We start from the raw sequence: 19,430 nt of genomic DNA, 5'->3' as shown, positions 1-19,430 counted from the left end.
GATGAAAGAAACAAGATTTGTAGAATTGACAGCTCCATAGTAGTAAATGTGGAGCCCAGTCTTGAGGGAGTTAACTCTCATGAATGAGAAGTGTAGGCTGTAGTCCCAATGACAGTGACTAGCACCCACTGCCATCCCACTCAGGATGAGGGTAATGTGTGGGGAGAAGTGTGGAAGGAGTTTTTGTGAGAGAAGCAAACAATGTGAGAGGGAAAGTTGTATACCTTTTGGGGGCTGTTGCACTACTTTGCTGCCTAAGTCCCTATATAGTATTTTAAACTCTTTTTTATACCATCCACTCAACCAGCTGTTTTTGAGACTTTGGGGACAATTAAACCTTTCTGTACAACGTTTAGGGATCTTTGATCTAGAACGAGAAGGACTAAGATCAAGGCTGGGTGGCCCTGAAGCAATGCCCAGAAACCTGGACAGGAATGGAGTGACGAGTCCCTGGGGAGGAGTACAGGTGCTTATCTGAAAGTCAGAACTCTTGAATTCTAGACCTGCTTCTGACCTTAGAAAAGCAGATTAACATTTTTGAGTACAGAGAATAAAGGGCAAGTTTTACCTTCTGTGGTTTTTATGAGGTTAATTAAAAGCATAGGCATATTAATAATTATAATTCTGGTCTTGAATTTCTCATCCCTATCTATCTCACCCTTACTGTTCCTTCTTCCGGATATTGGTTTGCTTTTGAGGAATACCAATACATTTTCACTCTAGCCCAAGCTACACCTATTTGGGGTGGTAAGAGTGTCTTTTGAGACAGAGTTTTACTCTTGTTGCCCAGGCTGGAGTGTAATGGTGCGATCTCGATCTCAGCTGACTGCAACCTCCGCCTTACCGCAACCTCCGCCTCCCGGGTTCAAGTAATTCTCCTGCCTCAGCCTCCCAAGTAGCTGGGATTACAGACATGCGCCACCAGGCCCGGCTAATTTTGTATTTTTAGTAGAGATAGGGTTTCACCATGTTGGTCAGGCTGGTCTCAAACTCCCAACCTCAGGTGATCTGCCTGCCTCGGCCTCCCAAAGTGCTGGGATTACAGGTGTGAGCCACTGCGCCTGGCCCAGGTGTCGTATTTTTAAGCAAAGGTTATTTTGCCTGCTGTTCGGGACTGCCTGTGCTGTTGGGGACTGCCTGTGCTGTTAGGCCTTCCTGCTCCCATGGCTCAGAAGTTGAGCTTTCATTTCATATGGGCCCGAAGCTGCTTTCTCTAGGATCAGCCACCCAAACTTGAATCTTCCATCCCCTTGTCTCCTTTCCCCACAGGACCCTTTTGGAGAGAAGCGGGGCCACTTTGACTACCAGTCCCTCTTGATGCGCCTGGGACTGATACGTCAGAAAGTGCTGGAGAGGCTCCATAATGAGAATGCAGAAATGGACTCTGATAGCAGCTCATCTGGGACAGAGACAGACCTTCATGGGAGCCTGAGGGTTTAGACCCTGCTCCTCTCCCCTTTCCCCCACTCAAGAGTCCCAGCAGAATCCCTTCCCCCCACCCCAGGGATGGAGAGGCACTGTGTATCTCCCTCCAGACTTGAAGTCATCCTGGAAGATGGCAAGAACCAAGCAAGCTCGGATCCCAGGGTGTGGGAGTGGGGGGCCTGTTCCCAGTCTGACCTCCTTGGCACTGGAGCATCTGGGGCTACGTTCATCCATTCATCCCATATCAGGGGCCAAGGTACCTTTACAGGAGCACCTAGAGCGAGGGCCTCTGGCAAAAACAAAACAACCAACACACCTCTCCACAGGGCCAGCTCCTTAGGGATAAGTGGAAGATGGAAATTGCAATTCCAAGAGGGAGTGTGCCCAAATGATTTATGGGGATACCTGGAAGGCATCTTGGGGTGGGGGCTGTCTGTGACACTTAAGCAGTCTGGGTGGTTGTCTATTTGTCTGTCCTCAGTCTTGAAGCAGGGCTTCCCAATGCCCTTTTCCTCCCTGCCTTCCCCCATTATTTCCCACAGGCCAGCATAATTTTGTTTTTCCTAATTTATAGTCACTGTTCTAGACAGACCAAAGAGAAGGAACAGTGGTGGAGTCTAGGCTGCTGATCAGTAAGCTTTACCTAGCACCTGAGCACCTTTCTCCCCTCCCCCCCTTTCCTCACCCTTTTCTAGATGTAAGACAGAAGGTAAATGTGACTGGGACTTAACCAAGGTCTTGGTAAAGCCTGCATGGGCACCGTAAGAAGCTGAAAATACTGTTTGTTTCTGCAATCACTGATTTGAAAAGTTCCCAGCACAGGCAGCTGCTGTGTATATGGGATTAGAGCCACTACATAGAATAGTCTCTTACAGAGTTTCATAAATACTAGTCACAATGAGGATATTTCTCTTGGGGGTGGAGTAAGGGGGAGACTGATGCTAGTCCTTGTTGTATTTTGTTGGGCTGTCCTTGTGTATTTTCACCCCAGCCTGTAGTCCTCCTCACTTCAACCCCAGGGATTTGTGGGGAGCAAGGGTAGCCAATGGCAGAGGAGGTTGGGGCTGGGACTCTGGAGGCTCCTCCTTTTCTTTCTCCTCCTTCCACCTCCCCCGTGCCCCCAGCTGCTCTTGTCACTGGCTCTGATGGGTATTTGCCTGGCTGTGTTGCTTCTCTATCTGTATTTAGCTGCAGTGATCCTTTAGCTGGTTGGCTCAGAAAAAAAAAATGTGCTTTAGGTGCCCTGTAATCCTGGGCATCAAGGGAATCCATCCTTCCCCTTTTTGATATGTTCTCCCCGTACTTCCAGATTTATTGTTATGGCTCCCAGTGGGTATTGGCGACTCTTGTGATGCAGGGCTCAGTCAGTGTCCAGCCATGCGTAAGGGAGAGGATAGTGTGTACCTGCCCTGCCCGCTGCTATGAAGGTCTCTGCCTTGTGGATCGTGGGACTCCCTTTGGAGGATCTGTGCAAAGGGGGGCTGGGCACAAAGGAGAATGTCCTATTTGGGAGGGCAGGAAGCAAAGGAACTGGACAGGGATTGGTGGGCTTGGGGAACGGAAGTTTATCTTAGATACCCTTGAAGAGGATGGGTCTCTTCACATGAAGATTGAAAAGGAACCCTGCTTCCAATTTCCCTCTTCCATTCCTCGAGCTACTACATGGCTTAGAAGAATGCCCTTGGTCTGTGGGTCCAGTGTTGTCTGTCATCCATTTAAGTGTTCCCACTTTCAAGTGACAATCCTCTCCTTGGCCCTGCCATAGGGCAGAGCATGTCTGGCATAGCAGCCTGACTTTTATGCCCTAATCTTGAGGAAATATATGCACAGGAGTCAAAGAAATGTCTTTATATCTGACTGTACATAAATGAAGTTTTTTTTTTGTTTTTTTTTTTTTCCTTTTTGGTGCAATAAAGTTTGTTTTGGCAGAAGGAGGAAGTGCCTGTGGGTGTGGGAGGGCTTGTGTAAAGGAGGAATGGGATCATCTTGTCAGCCACACCTCACCTAGGCCTGGAACTGTTAGGGAGAAGGAAAGTGCTGTGAATTGTCTGGAAGCCAAAGACTTGCGTAACATGGTGGAAGGGCAGGACTGGGTGGGGAGAGCAGGACAAGTTTTCTCATTGGAAATGGGGTCCATGCTCTGGCAGTCAGTGATATCTTAGTTTCAGTGGTTTCCAAAGACAGACCTATTCCAGAGTTTGGAGTGAGCATGTCCTACAAGGATACGCAGAGGTAGAGATGGGCCCAGGCTATATCCTGCTAAAGGAAGGGTCTCAGTATGGAAAAACGATTGAGTTTTCAGATTTCCAATACTAAACTAGCACTTTTTTTTAGGATCTTAGCCTTTAGACCATAAGGACTTTGGGAGCCTTAAACAACTCTGGACTCTTCCCTCATCACCACTTCTACTTGCTATAGGAGATTCTTGCTTTCTGATGCAGAGGCTTTTACTCTTGGCTGACCATGTGTGTAGAAAAATGTCTACACACAGTATGTGCTGCCATTCTGTACTATGCAGTGATACATGAAGGCATGGGCTCGGGTTAATAGGCCTAGGCTCCAGCTTTAGCTAGGCTGAAGCTGGCGGGCCCTCGCAAATTACTTTGATTCAATCACCTGTGATGTTGAAGGCTGCCTACTTGGTGAAATTTAAGTGAGCTGTATGTAAAATGGCACAGGGTAGGTGTTCAGTAAATGACTCCCTTTCCCACTACTGAGGCTAAGGGGACCTGGCAATCAGTACAGGAGGGTGAGAAAGCTAGTAGGGAATTTGAAAAAATAGAACATTCCCTAACTATTGATTCCCCTCAGATTCCATTGTTTTCTTTCCTCCAATTTAGCCACGATTTGACATTGACTTCTATTTATTTCCTTCATACTCACAGCTAACCTTGTCATAACCTAGAGCCTCTACAGAGGAAGCCAGACGATACTGAAAGTGAATATTATTTACTGGTCCATTAGGACCAGCTAGTTTGAGACAGATAAGGAACATTTAAAAGGTTTGAATTAGCACAGGCTGTAATCTATGTCTCACAGCTACAAAGACTAGACAGGCCAGGAAACAACCTGCATTCTAGGCCCAGCTCTTCCATGAACTTGCAGATGACCCGCAAAAATCATTTTATATGTGCTTGCTGTTCTCTGTGTTAATCAGATTATCCTTACTGAACGAGCGAGGTTTTCTCCAATAAAAAATGCAATGTGAAGGCACTTTTCAAAAATAAAAGAATGAGGGAAGAAAGAAAAACTTGGAACTTTTTTTCTATGTTTTTTATAAACAAAACTGCCCAGGTTTATTTGCCGCCTCCTCCTCCTCCCTGCCTGCTGCTGTGTGCCCTTCCACACGCAGTCAGGGGAGGGCTTCTCTGGCCTCCTCAGCTGTAATCTCCTGGGAGTAGAGGTCAGTGAAGAGAGCTGGCAGCCAGTAGTGGGCCTCCCCTGGGGCCTGTAAGTCCAGCCACGCCAACCCTTCCTTCAGCAGGTGTTCCTGGAGGGAAAAGGGAAGAAGAGCGGTTTGAGAACAGGGAGGTTCCATAAACAAAGGGTAGGTAAGCAACCCCCACACCTATTTTGGCTTCAGTGAGGTTTTCAAACTAAATCTACTAAGTGCCTTCGAACATTTACACAACCAACTAAATAAGCTGTTTGGCCTTGGCCTTTGCCTGAATTTGAAAAATGCTACGAAGTCATTTAATTTGTGCTGCTGAGGAAGAGGGGTAAAGCCTAGCATAGTGGGATATAGTGGAAAGAACACATGGTTACAGAAATATTTGCTGTATGGCCTTCAGCAAATCACTGCCTCCATTTTCACAGAAACTAAACAGAGATCACTGTTTAGCTACCTTTGAGTTAACTTATACCGGGTAGCAAACATGATTGACCATACTTATGCAAGAATAGACTCAGTTCCTAGAGCTGGAAATATGCTCAAAATGGGTTGTTTCTGTCCAGTATCATTAGGTAAATAATTATGTTATCCCCATTTTACAGATGAAATGAAAGGTTTACACAGTTGAGTTGCTTGGATAAGGAAAAAAGGTACTGAAGCCGGAGTTTTTACATTCTTACATTGCTCCCTCTTCACCCTTACATTCTTCCATTGCTCCCTCTTCATTCTTCAGTACCATGAAATTTGTATATATAAAGCTAGAGTATATACTATGCAATATAATGCTTAGTGGATAATTACAGATACGTAATTAACATAGTTAATAATTCATTGTACTAACAGTGTTACTTCCAGTACAAACTACATTAATCTCCTGACCAGCAACTCCAGGCTCAGCATGTTCAGGTGAGAGAGTGTCGGTTCCCCAAGTAGCAGGGGCAGCCTGGTATTGTGTGCACGCCAGAGTTAGGAAACTGCCTTCCTAGTTCTACCTTTTTGGTGCCATCTTCAGAGAAGTGCTGGGCTTCCTTCTAGCATGGCAGCAGTAGCCTTCAAGGCAGAAGGCCAGCAAAGCAATGCTGAAATTCCTGCGTTTGTGGAACCCACATCCTCCCAACTGGGGCCTGCCTGTCTTTTCTGGACTGTTCCCAAAGTTGCATACCAGCACTTGCCGCGCTCGCTCGGTCTCCCATTTAAGACTGGCTTTGATCTCACTGACAGTCACGTAGCCATTCTTCTGATGGAAGGAGGAATGGGGATTGAATCAGTTAAGAGTGCACCTTCCCTTAGAACCCAGGATCTGCCCAGGAACAAGAGACTTATCCAGACAGGAGGAAAAGCTGTCAAGCATGAGAGAACACAGAAAATGTTTAAAGGTTCCAGCGGGGAGAGAGAGAAGTGACTTTCAGCATGACAGAGGTAGGTTGGTGGGTTCAGTCTTAAAAGTGGGGTCCCAGCCGGGCACGGCGGCTCATGCCTGTAATCCTAGCACTTTTTGGGAGGCTGAGGTGGGTGGATCACCTGAGGTCAGGAGTTCAAGACCAGCCTGGCCAACATGGTGAAACTTCATCTCTACTAAAAATACAAAAATTAGCCAGGCATGGTGGCACACGCCTGTAATCCCAGCTACTCGGGAGGCTGAGGCAGAAGAATCGCTGGAACCTGGGAGATGGAGGCTGCAGTGAGCCAGAGATTGCACCACTGCACACCAGCCTGGGCGACAGAGCGAGACTCCATCTTAAAAAAAAAAAAAAAAAAGTGGGGTCACTTGTACTAACATGTTAAGTTAGACTTCTGCAAAGCACTCTAGAGCATGACAAGGGAAGATTCTGGACAATTAATTGATGGGAAGAAATGGTGATAATCATAAACTGCTAATAATCTCCATTATTTAAATATTCAGCCCTTGCCTCATTCTACTCATCCTCCAATACAGAAAAGCCCCTCCCTTATTTCTGTTTTACATTATAAAGAAAACTGGGCCGGGTGTGGTGGCTCACCGCTGTAATTCCAGCACTTTGGGAGGCTAAAGTGGGCGGATCACCTGAGGTCGGGAGTTCGAGACCAACCTCAGGCCTGGCCAACATGGAGAAACCCCATCTCTACTAAAAATACAAAATTAGCTGGGCGTGGTGGCACACGCCTGTAATCCCAGCTACTCGGGAGGCTGAGGCAAGAGAATCACTTGAACCCAGGAGGCCGACGTTGTAGTGAGCTGAGATCACGCCATTGCACTCTGGCCTGGGCAACGAGTGAAACTCCATCTCAAAAATAATAAAGAAAACTGAACATATCTATCCTAAATACCTGATAGGGATTTGGGGGAAGATGGCATATGCTTAAGGCATGATGAGGGATGGGGGCATGGCAAACAAGATTTTTTAAAATCTGTTTTTGAAGAATCCATAAAATAGTTTCAAAAGACATCAAAGAGTCTGGCTACCTAAAGAAATCTAGTTAGTTGTCTGCATGTCTGTCTACCTGACTAGACTGTAAGCTCCTTGAGAGCAGGAATTTTATCATTCCCATCTTTATATGCCCCACAACCTGGCCCAGTGCTTTGCACTGTAGCTGCTCAATAAATGTCTGCTGAACAAGCACAGGCCTGAGTAGTTATTTCATCCATTGGATAGTCTCAGCAAAAGACCTGCCTAATGGGGAGCAGGAGCTGAGAACTGCTCCAGACTTGCATCACAGACTGTCCCTTGCACACACACACACTTGAAGGTGCACCAGTACCTCTGCCAGCTGCAGCACCACGGTGTGATCCATATTGAGCTCAGCTGGAACAGACTGAATGAGGTAAGTGCCGCCCACAGGGATGATGCCGAAGCCAGTGCCAAGTGCCTTTAGTTTCTTGATGGCTCTGATCAGGTCATCTCTGAGGTGAGGAAGAGTTGCTTACTGACCCTTGGCAGATCAGACCTAACAACACAGTTTCAGCTCTGCCCTGGGCAGGATACTGACAGAAAATTTAAAAGACTGCACAACTGCCAGGCGCAATGGCTCATACCCATAATCCCAACACTTCTGGGATGCCCACGTTGAGAAGACTGCTTGAGCCCAGGGGTTAGAGACTAGCCTGGGCAACACAGCAAGACCCTGTCTTTACTAAAAATAAAAAATTAGCAGGGCATGGTGGCAATCGCCTATAATCCTTGGGAGGCTGAGGCAGGAGGATCACTTGAGCCCAGGAGTTCAAAGCTGCAGTGAGCTGTGATTGTGCACCACTGTACTCCAGCCTGGGTGACAGAGCGAGACCCTGCCTCTAAAATAATAAAAGGCTGCACAACACTCAACTACGTTAGTAAAAAGACAGGGTCAAGGAGCAATAAGTGATGCTTGGACAATCATGGGAGATACACAGGAGCCGGGCTCTGTGCTCAGCGAACCACTCATTCCAACACCCAGACAGAGGTCAAAGATACACCTGCAGATGCCCATCAGGAAATGTCAATGAGTGGGCTGAAGAGGCAATAGGGGGTAGTGTAACCTGTGGCAAACTAGAGAATGCTTATCTATTTTAAAGGGGGCAACCCAGCTGATTATTATTGCCAAGTAGAAATTCAAACCCAATACTGCCAAGTTTTCTGATTCTAATTGAAATCAGAGAAAAAGAAAACCTACAAAACAGTGTGTAGATCACATATCCAGCCCACATACAGAGTTTAAAACCTCTGCCAAAGCTCAAAAAATGTTATCACCCAAACAGCCAGGGAAAGGGCACTTTTAGGTAGACTGGAATGCATTCCCCAACCCCCAAGAATAGCAAACTGAAATGCTTCAAATGCTCACCCTCTCTTCATGAAATTTGCAATGAGTATGGCTAGTTATCTTTTGTTACCACTTTTCTTTTTTTTTTTTTTTTTTTTTTAAGAGATGAGGTCTTGGCTGGGCACGGTGGCTCACGCCTGTAATCCCAGCATTTTGGGAGGCCGAGAGTTCAAGACCAGCCTAGCCAACATGGTGAAACCCCATCTCCACTAAAAATATAAGAACTAGCAGGGCGCCAGTGGCAGGTACCTGTAATCCCAGCTACTCAGGAGGCTGAGGCAGAAGAATCATTTGAACCCGGGAGGTGGAGGTTGCAGTGAGCCAAGATTGTACCACTGCGCTCCAGCCTAGGCAACAGAGCGAGAGTCCATTTCAAAAAAAAAGTAGAGATGACGTCTTGCTCTGTGTCCCAGACTGGAGTGCAGTGGTGCAATCATAGCTCACTGCAGCCTAGAACAATGGGTGCATACCTCAACACCCAACTAATTTTATTGTTTGTAGAGACAAGGTCTCACTACACTGCCCAGGCTGGTCTCGAACTCCTGTCCTCAAGCGATCCTCCCACCTCAGCCTCCCAAAGGGCTAGGATTACAGGTGTAAGCTACTGCACCCAGCCTCATTACTTTTCTTTGAATATTCTAGGTCTTCAAGATCTCATAGTAGGCTGACTCTTTGGAAGTTACATCAAAAACAGCCTTTTATCTTTTCTCAAACTGGACTCACACATAGAGGCTGGAGAACTAGATCTATTTATATTCCATCATCTCACTACCACCTCCTTCCCCAGCCTTTCTAGGCACCTACTCTAGTCTCCTTGGCCTCAAATAATCTCAAGACTATATACAGCCCTGGCCAGCCGTGGTGTCTCACACCTGTAATCCCAGCACTTTGGGAAGCAGAGGCGGGCAGATCACTTGAGGCCAGGAGTTCAAAACCAGCCTGGCCAACAAGGTGAAACCCCATCACTACTAAAAATACAAAAATTAGCCAGGCGGCCGGGCGCGGTGGCTCATGCCTGTAATCCCAGCACTTTGGGAGGCTGAGGTGGGTGGATCACGAGGTCAGGAGATTGAGACCATCCTGGCTAACACAATGAAACCCCGTCTCTACTAAAAATACAAAAAATTAGCCAGCGTGGTGGTGGGCACCTGTAGTCCCAGCTAGTTGGGAGGCTGAGGCAGGAGAATGGCGTGAACCCGGGAGGCGGAGCTTGCAGTGGGCAGAGATCACGCCACTGCACTCCAGCTTGGGCAACAGAGTGAGACTCTGTCTCAAAAAAAAAAAAAAAAATTAGCCGGGCATAGTGGTGCACACCTGTAATCCCAGTTACTGGGGGGGGCTGTGGCCCGAGAATTGCTTGAACCCAGAAGGCAGAGGTTGCAGTGAGCTAAGATCGGGTCACTGCACTCCAGCCTGGGTGACAGCAAGACTCTTTCTCAAAGAAAAAAAAGACTATATATAGCCCCAAGTTTGTTAAAAAAAAATAATACATGAAAAAATGCTTAGAAGGAACTACATTAAAATATATAGCAGTTGTAATCTCTTGAGAAATAATAGTTTTTGTTTCCTTTTTTAAATCTATATTTTCTGTTTTCTAAAAATAGCCAGGCATACTGGCCCATGCCTATAATCCCAACTACTTGGGAGGCTGAGGTGGGAGGATTACTTGAGCCCAAGAGTTTGAGGCTGCAGTAAGCAACGATCTTGGTAGCAGTAAGCTGTGATCGTGCCACTGTACTCCAGCCTGGGCAACAGTGAGACCCTATCTCTTATTTGTTGTTTTTTCGGGTTGTTTTTTTTTTTTCTGTATGATATGGAGATCATACAGATTTCTAAGCTAGCCTAGACATGAGGAATAGGGAGAAAAGAGTTCCATCTGAATTTTAAAGACCTCTTTCTGTACTCCAAGGGATTGGAAGACAAGACCTACTGACTGACATCCTGGGCGAACTTGCCCCTTCCCTTCAACACCTGTTGATGTAGTTCCTCCAAAGTTATCAGACCTATAAGAGACAGGGAACAGAAATCAGAAAAAGAGATTACCCACTTTAAATAAGTTGACAGTCATTACAATTCCAGTGGCCTACGATTAGCAAATAACATTCTAGTTCCTAATTTTTTTTAACTCTCTCCTTATGAAATAACTGACCATAACATGAGAAATGGATTCTGAGATCTTGCTAGGCCTGTCAACAGAGTGAGAGCTATGAAAATCTAAAAACAAAAGCAGTATCATCTTTGAAAAACTATAAATGTCCTCTTGACATCAATGCCGTGTCTATTTATAGTCGATGATGATTTGTAAATGGTTTTAAGTTTTCTTTCTGTAACTTCAATCCACACCATTTAATGTGCTTACTAAGAAAGATGGCATCACCAGATGACAAATTTTAAGGTCACATTTTAGGGAACACAGAGACTCAGTTGGCATTCCCATACGTCGGAGAGACAGTGCAGGACTATAGCTACTAATGAGAAAATCACTCCAGACACATCAGACATCAGGGGAAAAGGCCTATTTCCTACCTCCCTACTATTTTCTGTACTGACTAGGGACTAGACCTTCCTGGCCAAAGATCTTTGGAGAACAGAGACAATCGTTCAGGTAATTCTATTTACCCTTGGCCATGGAGACTTGCCATGGATTCAACTGCATGAAACAGCTAAGATGTCTCTCAAGTCCTTAGAGGCCTGTAGACTGCAGGATGGAAACGATAATCTTTTACGGTTTTCTCCCTCTCAGAGAAGTCCAGAGTCCAGTTCACAGGACCTAGCCACCCTCACCTCCATTCCGATGCTTCAGCGCCAGGCACACTTCGATAATTTGGACACCTAGTTCGTAATAGAAGTCCCCCACGCCCAGCATCTCAGACCAAAATCCTTTTCCAGCTACAAGACAGAAAAACAAAATCTCGGTTATTGATTAATTTACATCCTTTCTTTTCTTTCAAACCTGCATTAAAACATCTATCATATGGGAAGTCTTCCCTGCATGGCATGAAGTTCTTCTGCTCCATCTGCTACTCAGGAAACAATGAGACTCACGGTTCCTGCTGAAGAACAGGGTCAGACGGTTCCAGAGGGCAGGCAATCTAAAAGTCATTTCTGGCCAGGTGCAGTGGCTCACGCCTGTAATTCTAACACTTTGGGACACCGAGGTGGGCAGATTGCTCAAGACCAAGAGTTCAAGACCAGCCTGGCCAACATGGCAAAACCCCATCTCTACTAATAATAAAAAAACATTAGCCAGGAGTGGTGGCGTGCGCCTGTAATCCCAGCTACTTGGGAGGCTGAGGCAGGAGAATTGCTGGAACCCAGGAGGCAGAGGTTGCAGTGAGCCAAGATCGCGCCACCATACTCCAGCCTGGGCAACAAGAGCACAATTCTGTCTCAAAAAAAAAAAAAAAAAATACAGCCGGGCACAGTGGCTCATGCCTGTAATCCCAGCACTTTGGGAAGCCAAGGCTGGTGGATCACAAGGTCAAGAGATCGAGACCATCCTGGCCAATATGGTGAAACCCCGTCTCTACTAATAATACAAAAATTAGCCAGGTGTGGTGGCGCGTGCCTGTATCTCAGCTACTCAGGAGACTGAGGCAGGAGAATCGCTTGAACTCAGGAGGCAGAGGTTGCAGTCAGCCGAGATTACGCCACTGCACTCCAGCCTGGCAACAGAGCGAGACTCTGTCTCAAAATAAATAAATAAATAAATAAATAAATAAATAAATAAAAATTTTAAAAATAAAAGTCATTTCTATTTGGCTAATTCTGGCTCAGGATACTGAAAAAACGAGTTTCCATTCACAAAGCATACAGTGAAATATAATGGGAAATATGGTCTAGACAAGACTAAGAGAAAGAATATGCAGACTCAGCATTCAAAAATCCACTGAATGTTCTGCGAGTTACCAGGAGTGTAGAAATAAAAAATAAATAAATAAACAATCCACTGACGACAATATGCTATTTAGTGAAAAATGCGGGTTGGGTGCAGTGGCTCACACCTGTAATCCCAGCACTTTGGGAGGCAGAGGCAGGCGGATCACCTGAGGTCAGGAGTTCAAGACCAGCCTGACCAACATGGAGACACTCCGTCTCTACTAAAAATACAAAATTAGCCAGGCATGGTGGTGGGCACCTGTAATCCCAGCTACTCGGGAGGCTGAGGCAGGAGAATCGCTTGAACCTGGGTGGCGAAGGTTGCAGTGACCCAAGATCACGCCATTGCACTCCAGCCTGGGAATCAAGAGCAAAACTACATCTCAAAAAAAAAAAAAAAAAGAAAAGAAAAAAAGAAAACAAAAATATAGGTTGTAGAGCAGTAGTAATTATATTATAATCCCATATATATTTAAAAAGTTGGGGCCAGGGGCCAGGAGCAGTGGCTCACGCCTGTAATCCCAGCACTTTGGGAGGTTGAGAGGGGCAGATCACAAGGTCAGGAGATCAAGACCATCCTGGCTAACACGCTGAAACCCTGTCTCTACTAAACATACAAAAAATTAGCTGGGCATGGTGGCACATGCCTGTAGTCCCAGCTACTCAGGAGGCTGAGGCAGGAGAATCACTTGAACCCAGGAGAAGGAGGTTGCAGTCAGCCAAGATTGTTGTGCCACTGTACTCCAGCATGGGCAACAGAGAGAGACTGTCTCAAAAAAAAAAAACAAAACAAAACAACAACAACAAAAAAAACATTGGGGCCAGGCACAGTGACTCACGCCTCTAGTCCCAGCTCCACTCGGGAGGTTGAGGCAGGAAAGTAACTTGAGCCCTGGAGTTGAAGGCTGCAGTGGGCTGATTGCACCAATGCACTCCAGCCTAGGTGACAGAAACCTCAACACTAAAAAATAATAAATTAGTAATTTCTTTTTTTTTTTTTGAGATGGAGTCTCGCTCTGTTGCCCAGGCTGGAGTGCAGGGGCACGATCTTGGCTCACTGCAACCTTCACCTCCCGGGTTCAAGTGATTTTCCTGCTTCAGCCTCCCGAGTAGCTGGGATTATAGGCATGTGCCACCATACCTGGCTAATTTTTTGTATTTTTAGTAGAGACAGGGTTTCACCATGTTAGCCAGGATGGCCTCATCTCCTGACCTCATGATCTGCCCGCCTCAGCCTCACAAAGTGCTGGGATTACAGGCGTGAGCCACTGCGCCCAGTGAATAATTTTTTTTAAAGTTTATAAGTATGAGGAAGGGCTCAGGGCAGCGGCTCACGCCTGTAATCCCAGCACTTTGGAAGGCCAAGAAAGACCAATCACTTGATCCCAAGAGTTCAAGACCAAACTGGGCAACATGGTGAAACCTCCTCTCTACAAAAAATACAAAAATTAGCCAGATTTGGTGGTGCAGGCCTGTAATCCCAGCTACTTGGGAGGCTGAAGCACGAATTGCTTGAACCTGGGAGGCGGAGGTTGCAGTGAGCCAAGATGGCACAACTGCACTCCAGCGTGGGTGACAGACCAAGATTGTCTCAAAAAAAAAAAAAAAAAAAAAAAAAATTTTTTTTTTAAGCAAGGTCTCGCTGCAGCCTCAACTTCCCAGTCTCAAGCAAACCTCCCAGCTTAGCCTCTCGAGTAGCTGGATTATAGACACATGCCACCACACATGGCAAATTTCTATACTTTTTGTAGAGATGGAGTCTCGCCATGTTGCCCAGGCTGATCTTTAACTCCTGGATTCAAGTGATCTGCCTGCCTTGGCCTCGCAAAGTGCTGGGATTACAGGCATGAGCCATTGCACCTGGCCAAAATTAAATATTTTTTAATAAAGAGGGAAAATGCCATAAAAAAATTCTACTGTAGATCATTCAAGGAATGATCATGGACGCTGGCTACTCAGCCTATAGTCGGTCTATCTTCCGTATCAGACTGGGAACTAGCCATCCTGCTAGGTGCTCCCTAAAGATGACACCCTCGGCCAGGCGCAGTGGCTTACGCATGTAATCCAAGCACTTTGGGAGGCCAAGGCAGGTGGATCACGAGGTCAGGAGATCGAGACCATCCTGGCTAACATGGTGAAACCCCGTCTCTACTAAAAACAGAAAAAATTAGCCGGGGGTAGTCGCAGGTGCCTGTAGTCCCAGCTACTTGGGAGGCCAAGGCAGGAGAATGGCGTGAACACGGGAGGCAGAGCTTGCAGTGAGCCAAGATTGTGCCACCGCACTCCAGCCTGGGCGACAGAGCAAAACTCCGTCTCAAAAAAAAAAGACAATACCCTCTGGGTCTTCCTGCAGGCCTTTCTAGCAGATGCCCCAACAGTGGTAACAACAACTATGTGAGCTTCTGTCCCTCAGGTACTCTATAAGAACACTGAGGCTGGGCGCGGTGGCTCACGCTTGTAATCCCTGCACTTTGGGAGGCCGAGGCGGGTGGATCACGAGGTCAGGAGATCGAGACCATCCTGGCTAACACAGTGAAACCCCGTCTCTACTAAAAAAAATACAAAAAATTAGCCGGGCGTGGTGGCGGGTGCCTGTAGTCCCAGCTACTTGGGAGGCTGAGGCAGGAGAATGGCGTGAACCCAGGAGGAGGAGCTTGCAGTGAGCTGAGATCGTGCCACTGCACTCCAGCCTGGGTGATAGAGCAAGACTCCATCTCAAAAAAAAAACAAAAAACAAAAAACACTGGACCCCTACAGACAACTTCTTACAGGCCAGCGGATCCACGCCAATGGTTGCACACATGTCCTGGAACTGCACACGGAACTCAGGATTCTTCCGGATCTCCTGCTTGTGTTTGCTGGCAAATTCCTCCAGGTTGGTCTTGAACATGTCCAACTGCTTTGACATCTGTTGGATGGACAGGGAGTGGTGAAGGGCAGCCCAGCCAGATGATAATCAGATGCCAAAAATAGGTCCCCAGCCCTGTGGCAGGGCAAAGGCTGAAATAACCAGTCTCCCTCCGCCTACCATTATGCTGTTTACCATCTCTCTTTTTATCCCTGCCTCTCATTCACAGTTCTGTTGTCAGCAGAAATGGGATGCTGTACTGTTTTCTCACTTCCAAAATATACAATTTTTCGTGTATTCCTCTTCTAAAATCAGCATGCATTTAATAATCAAGGTGCACATGTATACAACCAAATATATGCACAAAAAAAGAAAAAGGTGTATATATAATGTGGTATTCCTTTTCTTTTTCCCAGAAAAATGTATTAATTTAAAGATGTACCTAATAATTCATTGTATCTTAGAAATGAGGGAATGCAGTGTTCACCCATTAGAAAATCTTTACCCCCCCCAACCGACAGAAAGGCTGGACGGGAAAAAAATGAAGCGTCACATGAATCTATTTATAACCTTTGAGTCTGGCCAGGAATGGCGGCTCACACCTGTAATCCCACAACGGATCACTTGAGCCCAGGAGTTCAAGATTAACTGGGGCAACATAGCAAGACTCTGTCTCAATCAATATATTATTTTTTAATTTTTTTTTGAGACAGAGTCTTGCTTTGTCGCCCAGGCTGGAGTGCACTGGCACAGTATTAGCTCACTGCAACCTTCGCCTCCCAGTTTAAGGGATTCTCTTGCCTCAGGCCTCCCGACTAGCTGGGACGACAGGCATGCACCACCACGCACCTGGCGAATTTTTGTATTTTTAGTGGAGACAGGGCTTCATCATGTGGGCCAGGCTGGTCTCGAATTCCTGACCTCAAACAGTCCATCCGTTTCAGCCTCCCAAAGTGCTGGGATTACAGATGTAAGCCACCGCACAGGGCCAATCAATCAACCAAACAATATAAATTAAAAAAAAAACAAAAAAAAAAAAAAAAAACTTTTGAGTCATGAACCTCCCTGGGGATCAATTCCAGATAAAGAACTGCTCTGGGACTGTAATTTGCCAGATTGCATTTCATGTTAAATACAAAAGACTTGGGGATTTTCTGACTTTGTATTACCCCTTCTCTTTTCCTAATTAACAAGGACCATCTTCTATCCCACCAAGAATAAGCACTCCTAGCCCAATATTTATTTCTCACATAAAACTGTTAGAAACCTCCACATTCTTAGGTGGAGGTTGCAGTGAGCCAAGATCACGTTACTGCACTCCAGCCTGGGCAACAAGAGCGAAACTCGGTCTCAAAAAAAAAAAAAGAAACCTCCACATTCTTTTAATCACCATTTTCAGTTGATTCCTGCATGCCATCTCCCCTGTGAGTGGGAGCTTTTGAAGAGCACAGCCTGGGTTTACTATTTTTCCTCAGTTCACAGCCCCATTTTCCTGCTTAATGGCTTCCTCCACTTCTTCCCCAATCACAATCACTGGGTAAACTCGGAGCATGTACAGAGAAGGGAAGGGCTGGAAAAGAAAACTGCACAGGAGCTGCACCCCACACTGTCCTGGTATGTGCCTAGATGTCATGATGGTGGTGTGGGTGCCACAGGTTAGGCAATATTTTCATTTTATTCTGAGGTATTTAAAATGAAAAGCCCCAGAGGACCTAAATCAGTAACAGCTCTACCACTTACTACCCATATAACCTTGGATATATTACTTAACACCCCAGTGTCCTCAATTTCTGCCCATCTCGGCCTCCCAAAGTGCTGGGATTACAGGCATGAGCCACTGCACCTGGCCTTTTTTTTTTTCTTTTTTTTGAGATGGAGTCTTGCTCTCTCCCCCAAGGTGGAGTACAGTAGCATGATCCCGGCCCACTGCAACCTGTCTCCTGGGTTCATGCAATTCTCCTACCTCAGCCTCCCCAGTAGCTGGGACTACAGGAGCCCAGCTAATTTCTGTATTTTTAGTAGAGACGGGGTTTCACCATGTTGGCCAGGCTGGTCTCAAACTCCGGACCTCCGGTGATCAGCCTTCCTCAGCTTCCCAAAGTGCTGGGATTACAGGCATTTGCCACAGCACCCGGCTCTCAATTTTAAACTCAGAATACGGCTGGGTGCGGTGGCTCACGCCTGTAGTCCCAGCACTCTGGGAGGCCGAGGCGGGTGGATCACCTGAGGCCAGGAGTTTGAGACCAGCCTGGCCAACATGGCGAAACCCTGCCTCTACAAAAAAAATACAAAAATTAGGGCCCAGCACGGTGGCTCACGCCTTTAATTCCAGCACTTTGGGAAGCCAAGGTGGGCGGATCACGAGGTCAAGAATTTGAGACCAGTCTGACCAACATGGAGAAACCCTGTCTCTACTAAAAATACAAAAATTAGCCGGGCGTAGTGGCGCATGCCTGTAGTTCTAGCTACTCGGGAGGCTGAGGCTGGAGAATCACTTGAACCCAGGAAACGGAGGCTGCAGTGAGCCAAGATCGTGCCACTGTACTCCATTCTGGGCAACAGAGCAAAACTCCCTCAACAAACAAACAAACAAACACCTCAGAATAATAAGGTTCCTTCCTTACAGGACTGTAATAAGGACTGAACAAGACAGTCTATGTAAAGAAAACAGACAAATGCCTGGGACGTTACAAGCATGTAATCACTCAAAGATGTTAGCCATTATTGTTATTAGCAAGTCATCTAAAAAATCTCAGTGGGCCGGGCGCGGTGGCTCACGCTTGTAATCCTAGCACTTTGGGAGGCCGAGGCGGGCGGATCACGAGGTCAGGAGATCGAGACCACGGTGAAACCCCGTCTCTACTAAAAATACAAAAAATTAGCCGGGCGTGGTGGCGGGCGCCTGTAGTCCCAGCTACTCGGAGAGGCTGAGGCAGGAGAATGGCGTGAACCCAGGAGGCGGAGCTTGCAGTGAGCCGAGATTGTGCCACTGCACTCCAGCCTGGGCGACAGAGCGAGACTCCGTCTCAAAAAAAAATAAAAAATAAAAAATAAATAAAAGATCTCAGCGGCTCAGAAATCAAAATTTGCCAAACACCCTATTTCTAGTTCAATCTACACAATCAAGTTCGTATCCAAGGTGTCTTGGCCAGCCCTGTTAGGTCTCCCTCCCTGCCTGGGGCCCCCCAACCGACTCACCTGGGCTAGCTGGTCCTCAGCCAAGACCGTCCCTCGCTCCTTATACTTGGCCTGTCAGACAAAGAGACCAGCATAAGTTAAGAGAGTGGGCGCTGGGGGCCAGGCGCGGTGGCTCACGCCTGTAATCCCAGCACTTTGGGAGGCCGAGGCGGGCGGATCACGAGGTCAGGAGATCGAGACCATCCTGGCTAACACAGTGAAACCCCGTCTCTACTAAAAATACAAAAAATCAGCCTGGCGTGGTGGTGGGCCTGTAGTCCCAGTTACTCCGGGGGCTGAGGCAGGAGAATGGCGTGAACCCTGGAGGTGGAGGTTGCAGTAAGCTGATATCGCGCCACTGCACTCCAGCCTGGGCGACAGAGCAAGACTCCGTCTCAAACAAACAAACAAAAAAAACAAGAGAGTGGGCGCTGGGGTCCCCCATTTGTGCTGCCACAGCTTTGGGATGAAAAGAGGACGATCTCTTTTAAATTGTTTTCTTAGGGAGAAGGATAGGGTGAAGGAGTAGAATCGACGACTGTAGATTTGTGAGTAGAATCCCATTTGTAGTTAAACTTGAGTAAGTGGGAGAAAGGGCTGGGCATCTGGGAACGCTGCCAATCCACCGGAAGCTGGAGAAATTCTGTGTCCCGGGGCCAAGAGGCCAGTCTCAGATTCTACTGGGAGGTGATTAACGGGTAGGACTCTGCTCCGGGACAATTCAGTCTCGCATGGGTCAGGGGCAGGTTGTGAGTCGGCCTTCTTCCTGCTCACCTCTGCAAGTTTCTTCTTGGCGATGGCGCCAGCTCCCACCCCGCGGCGGTGCATCCCCACCTTGGGCCCGCAGGCCGCTCAGCTGCCGGGACCCCAGGTCTCCGCGTCCCGGACTCCGCCGCCGGCTCCCCAAAGCGGAAGCCCGAGCCTCGCGTCATCTGC

General features: G+C 47.0%; 2 protein-coding genes across 5 annotated transcripts in view; one reads left to right on the top strand and one right to left on the bottom strand.

The window, feature by feature from the left end:
* Nucleotides 1-3,356, top strand: part of UBE2Z (ubiquitin conjugating enzyme E2 Z) — a 21,735-nt gene extending 18,379 nt beyond the window's left edge. Inside the window, exon 7 of the mRNA XM_055258470.2 lies at nt 1,270-3,356. Within this exon, the coding sequence (XP_055114445.2) occupies nt 1,270-1,440 (171 nt within the window). The 3' untranslated portion in view covers nt 1,441-3,356. The remainder of the gene's footprint in view (nt 1-1,269) is intronic.
* SNF8 (SNF8 subunit of ESCRT-II) lies at nt 2,612-19,430 on the bottom strand. Of its 4 annotated transcripts, none has more exons than XM_055258474.2 (8): nt 19,269-19,430; nt 18,516-18,566; nt 15,239-15,377; nt 11,375-11,479; nt 10,521-10,593; nt 7,556-7,697; nt 5,979-6,053; nt 2,612-4,915 (listed from the first exon to the last, which is right to left on the bottom strand). In XM_055258474.2, exons 1-8 carry the CDS (start codon nt 19,320-19,322, stop codon nt 4,778-4,780), a joined length of 777 nt encoding a protein of 258 aa, XP_055114449.1. In that variant the 5' UTR covers nt 19,323-19,430; the 3' UTR covers nt 2,612-4,777. The 4 variants fall into 4 exon arrangements, with proteins under 4 accessions (XP_055114449.1, XP_055114450.1, XP_055114451.1 ...); XM_055258475.2 differs by having other exon boundaries at nt 4,770-4,915; nt 5,979-6,050; XM_055258476.2 differs by lacking the exon at nt 18,516-18,566 and having other exon boundaries at nt 4,770-4,915.

Source organism: Symphalangus syndactylus, chromosome 20, assembly GCF_028878055.3.
Source record: "Symphalangus syndactylus isolate Jambi chromosome 20, NHGRI_mSymSyn1-v2.1_pri, whole genome shotgun sequence".
Lineage (NCBI taxonomy): Eukaryota > Metazoa > Chordata > Mammalia > Primates > Hylobatidae > Symphalangus > Symphalangus syndactylus.
Note: the sequence above shows the minus strand (reverse complement) of the source record. Positions and strands in the feature narration are given on the sequence as shown.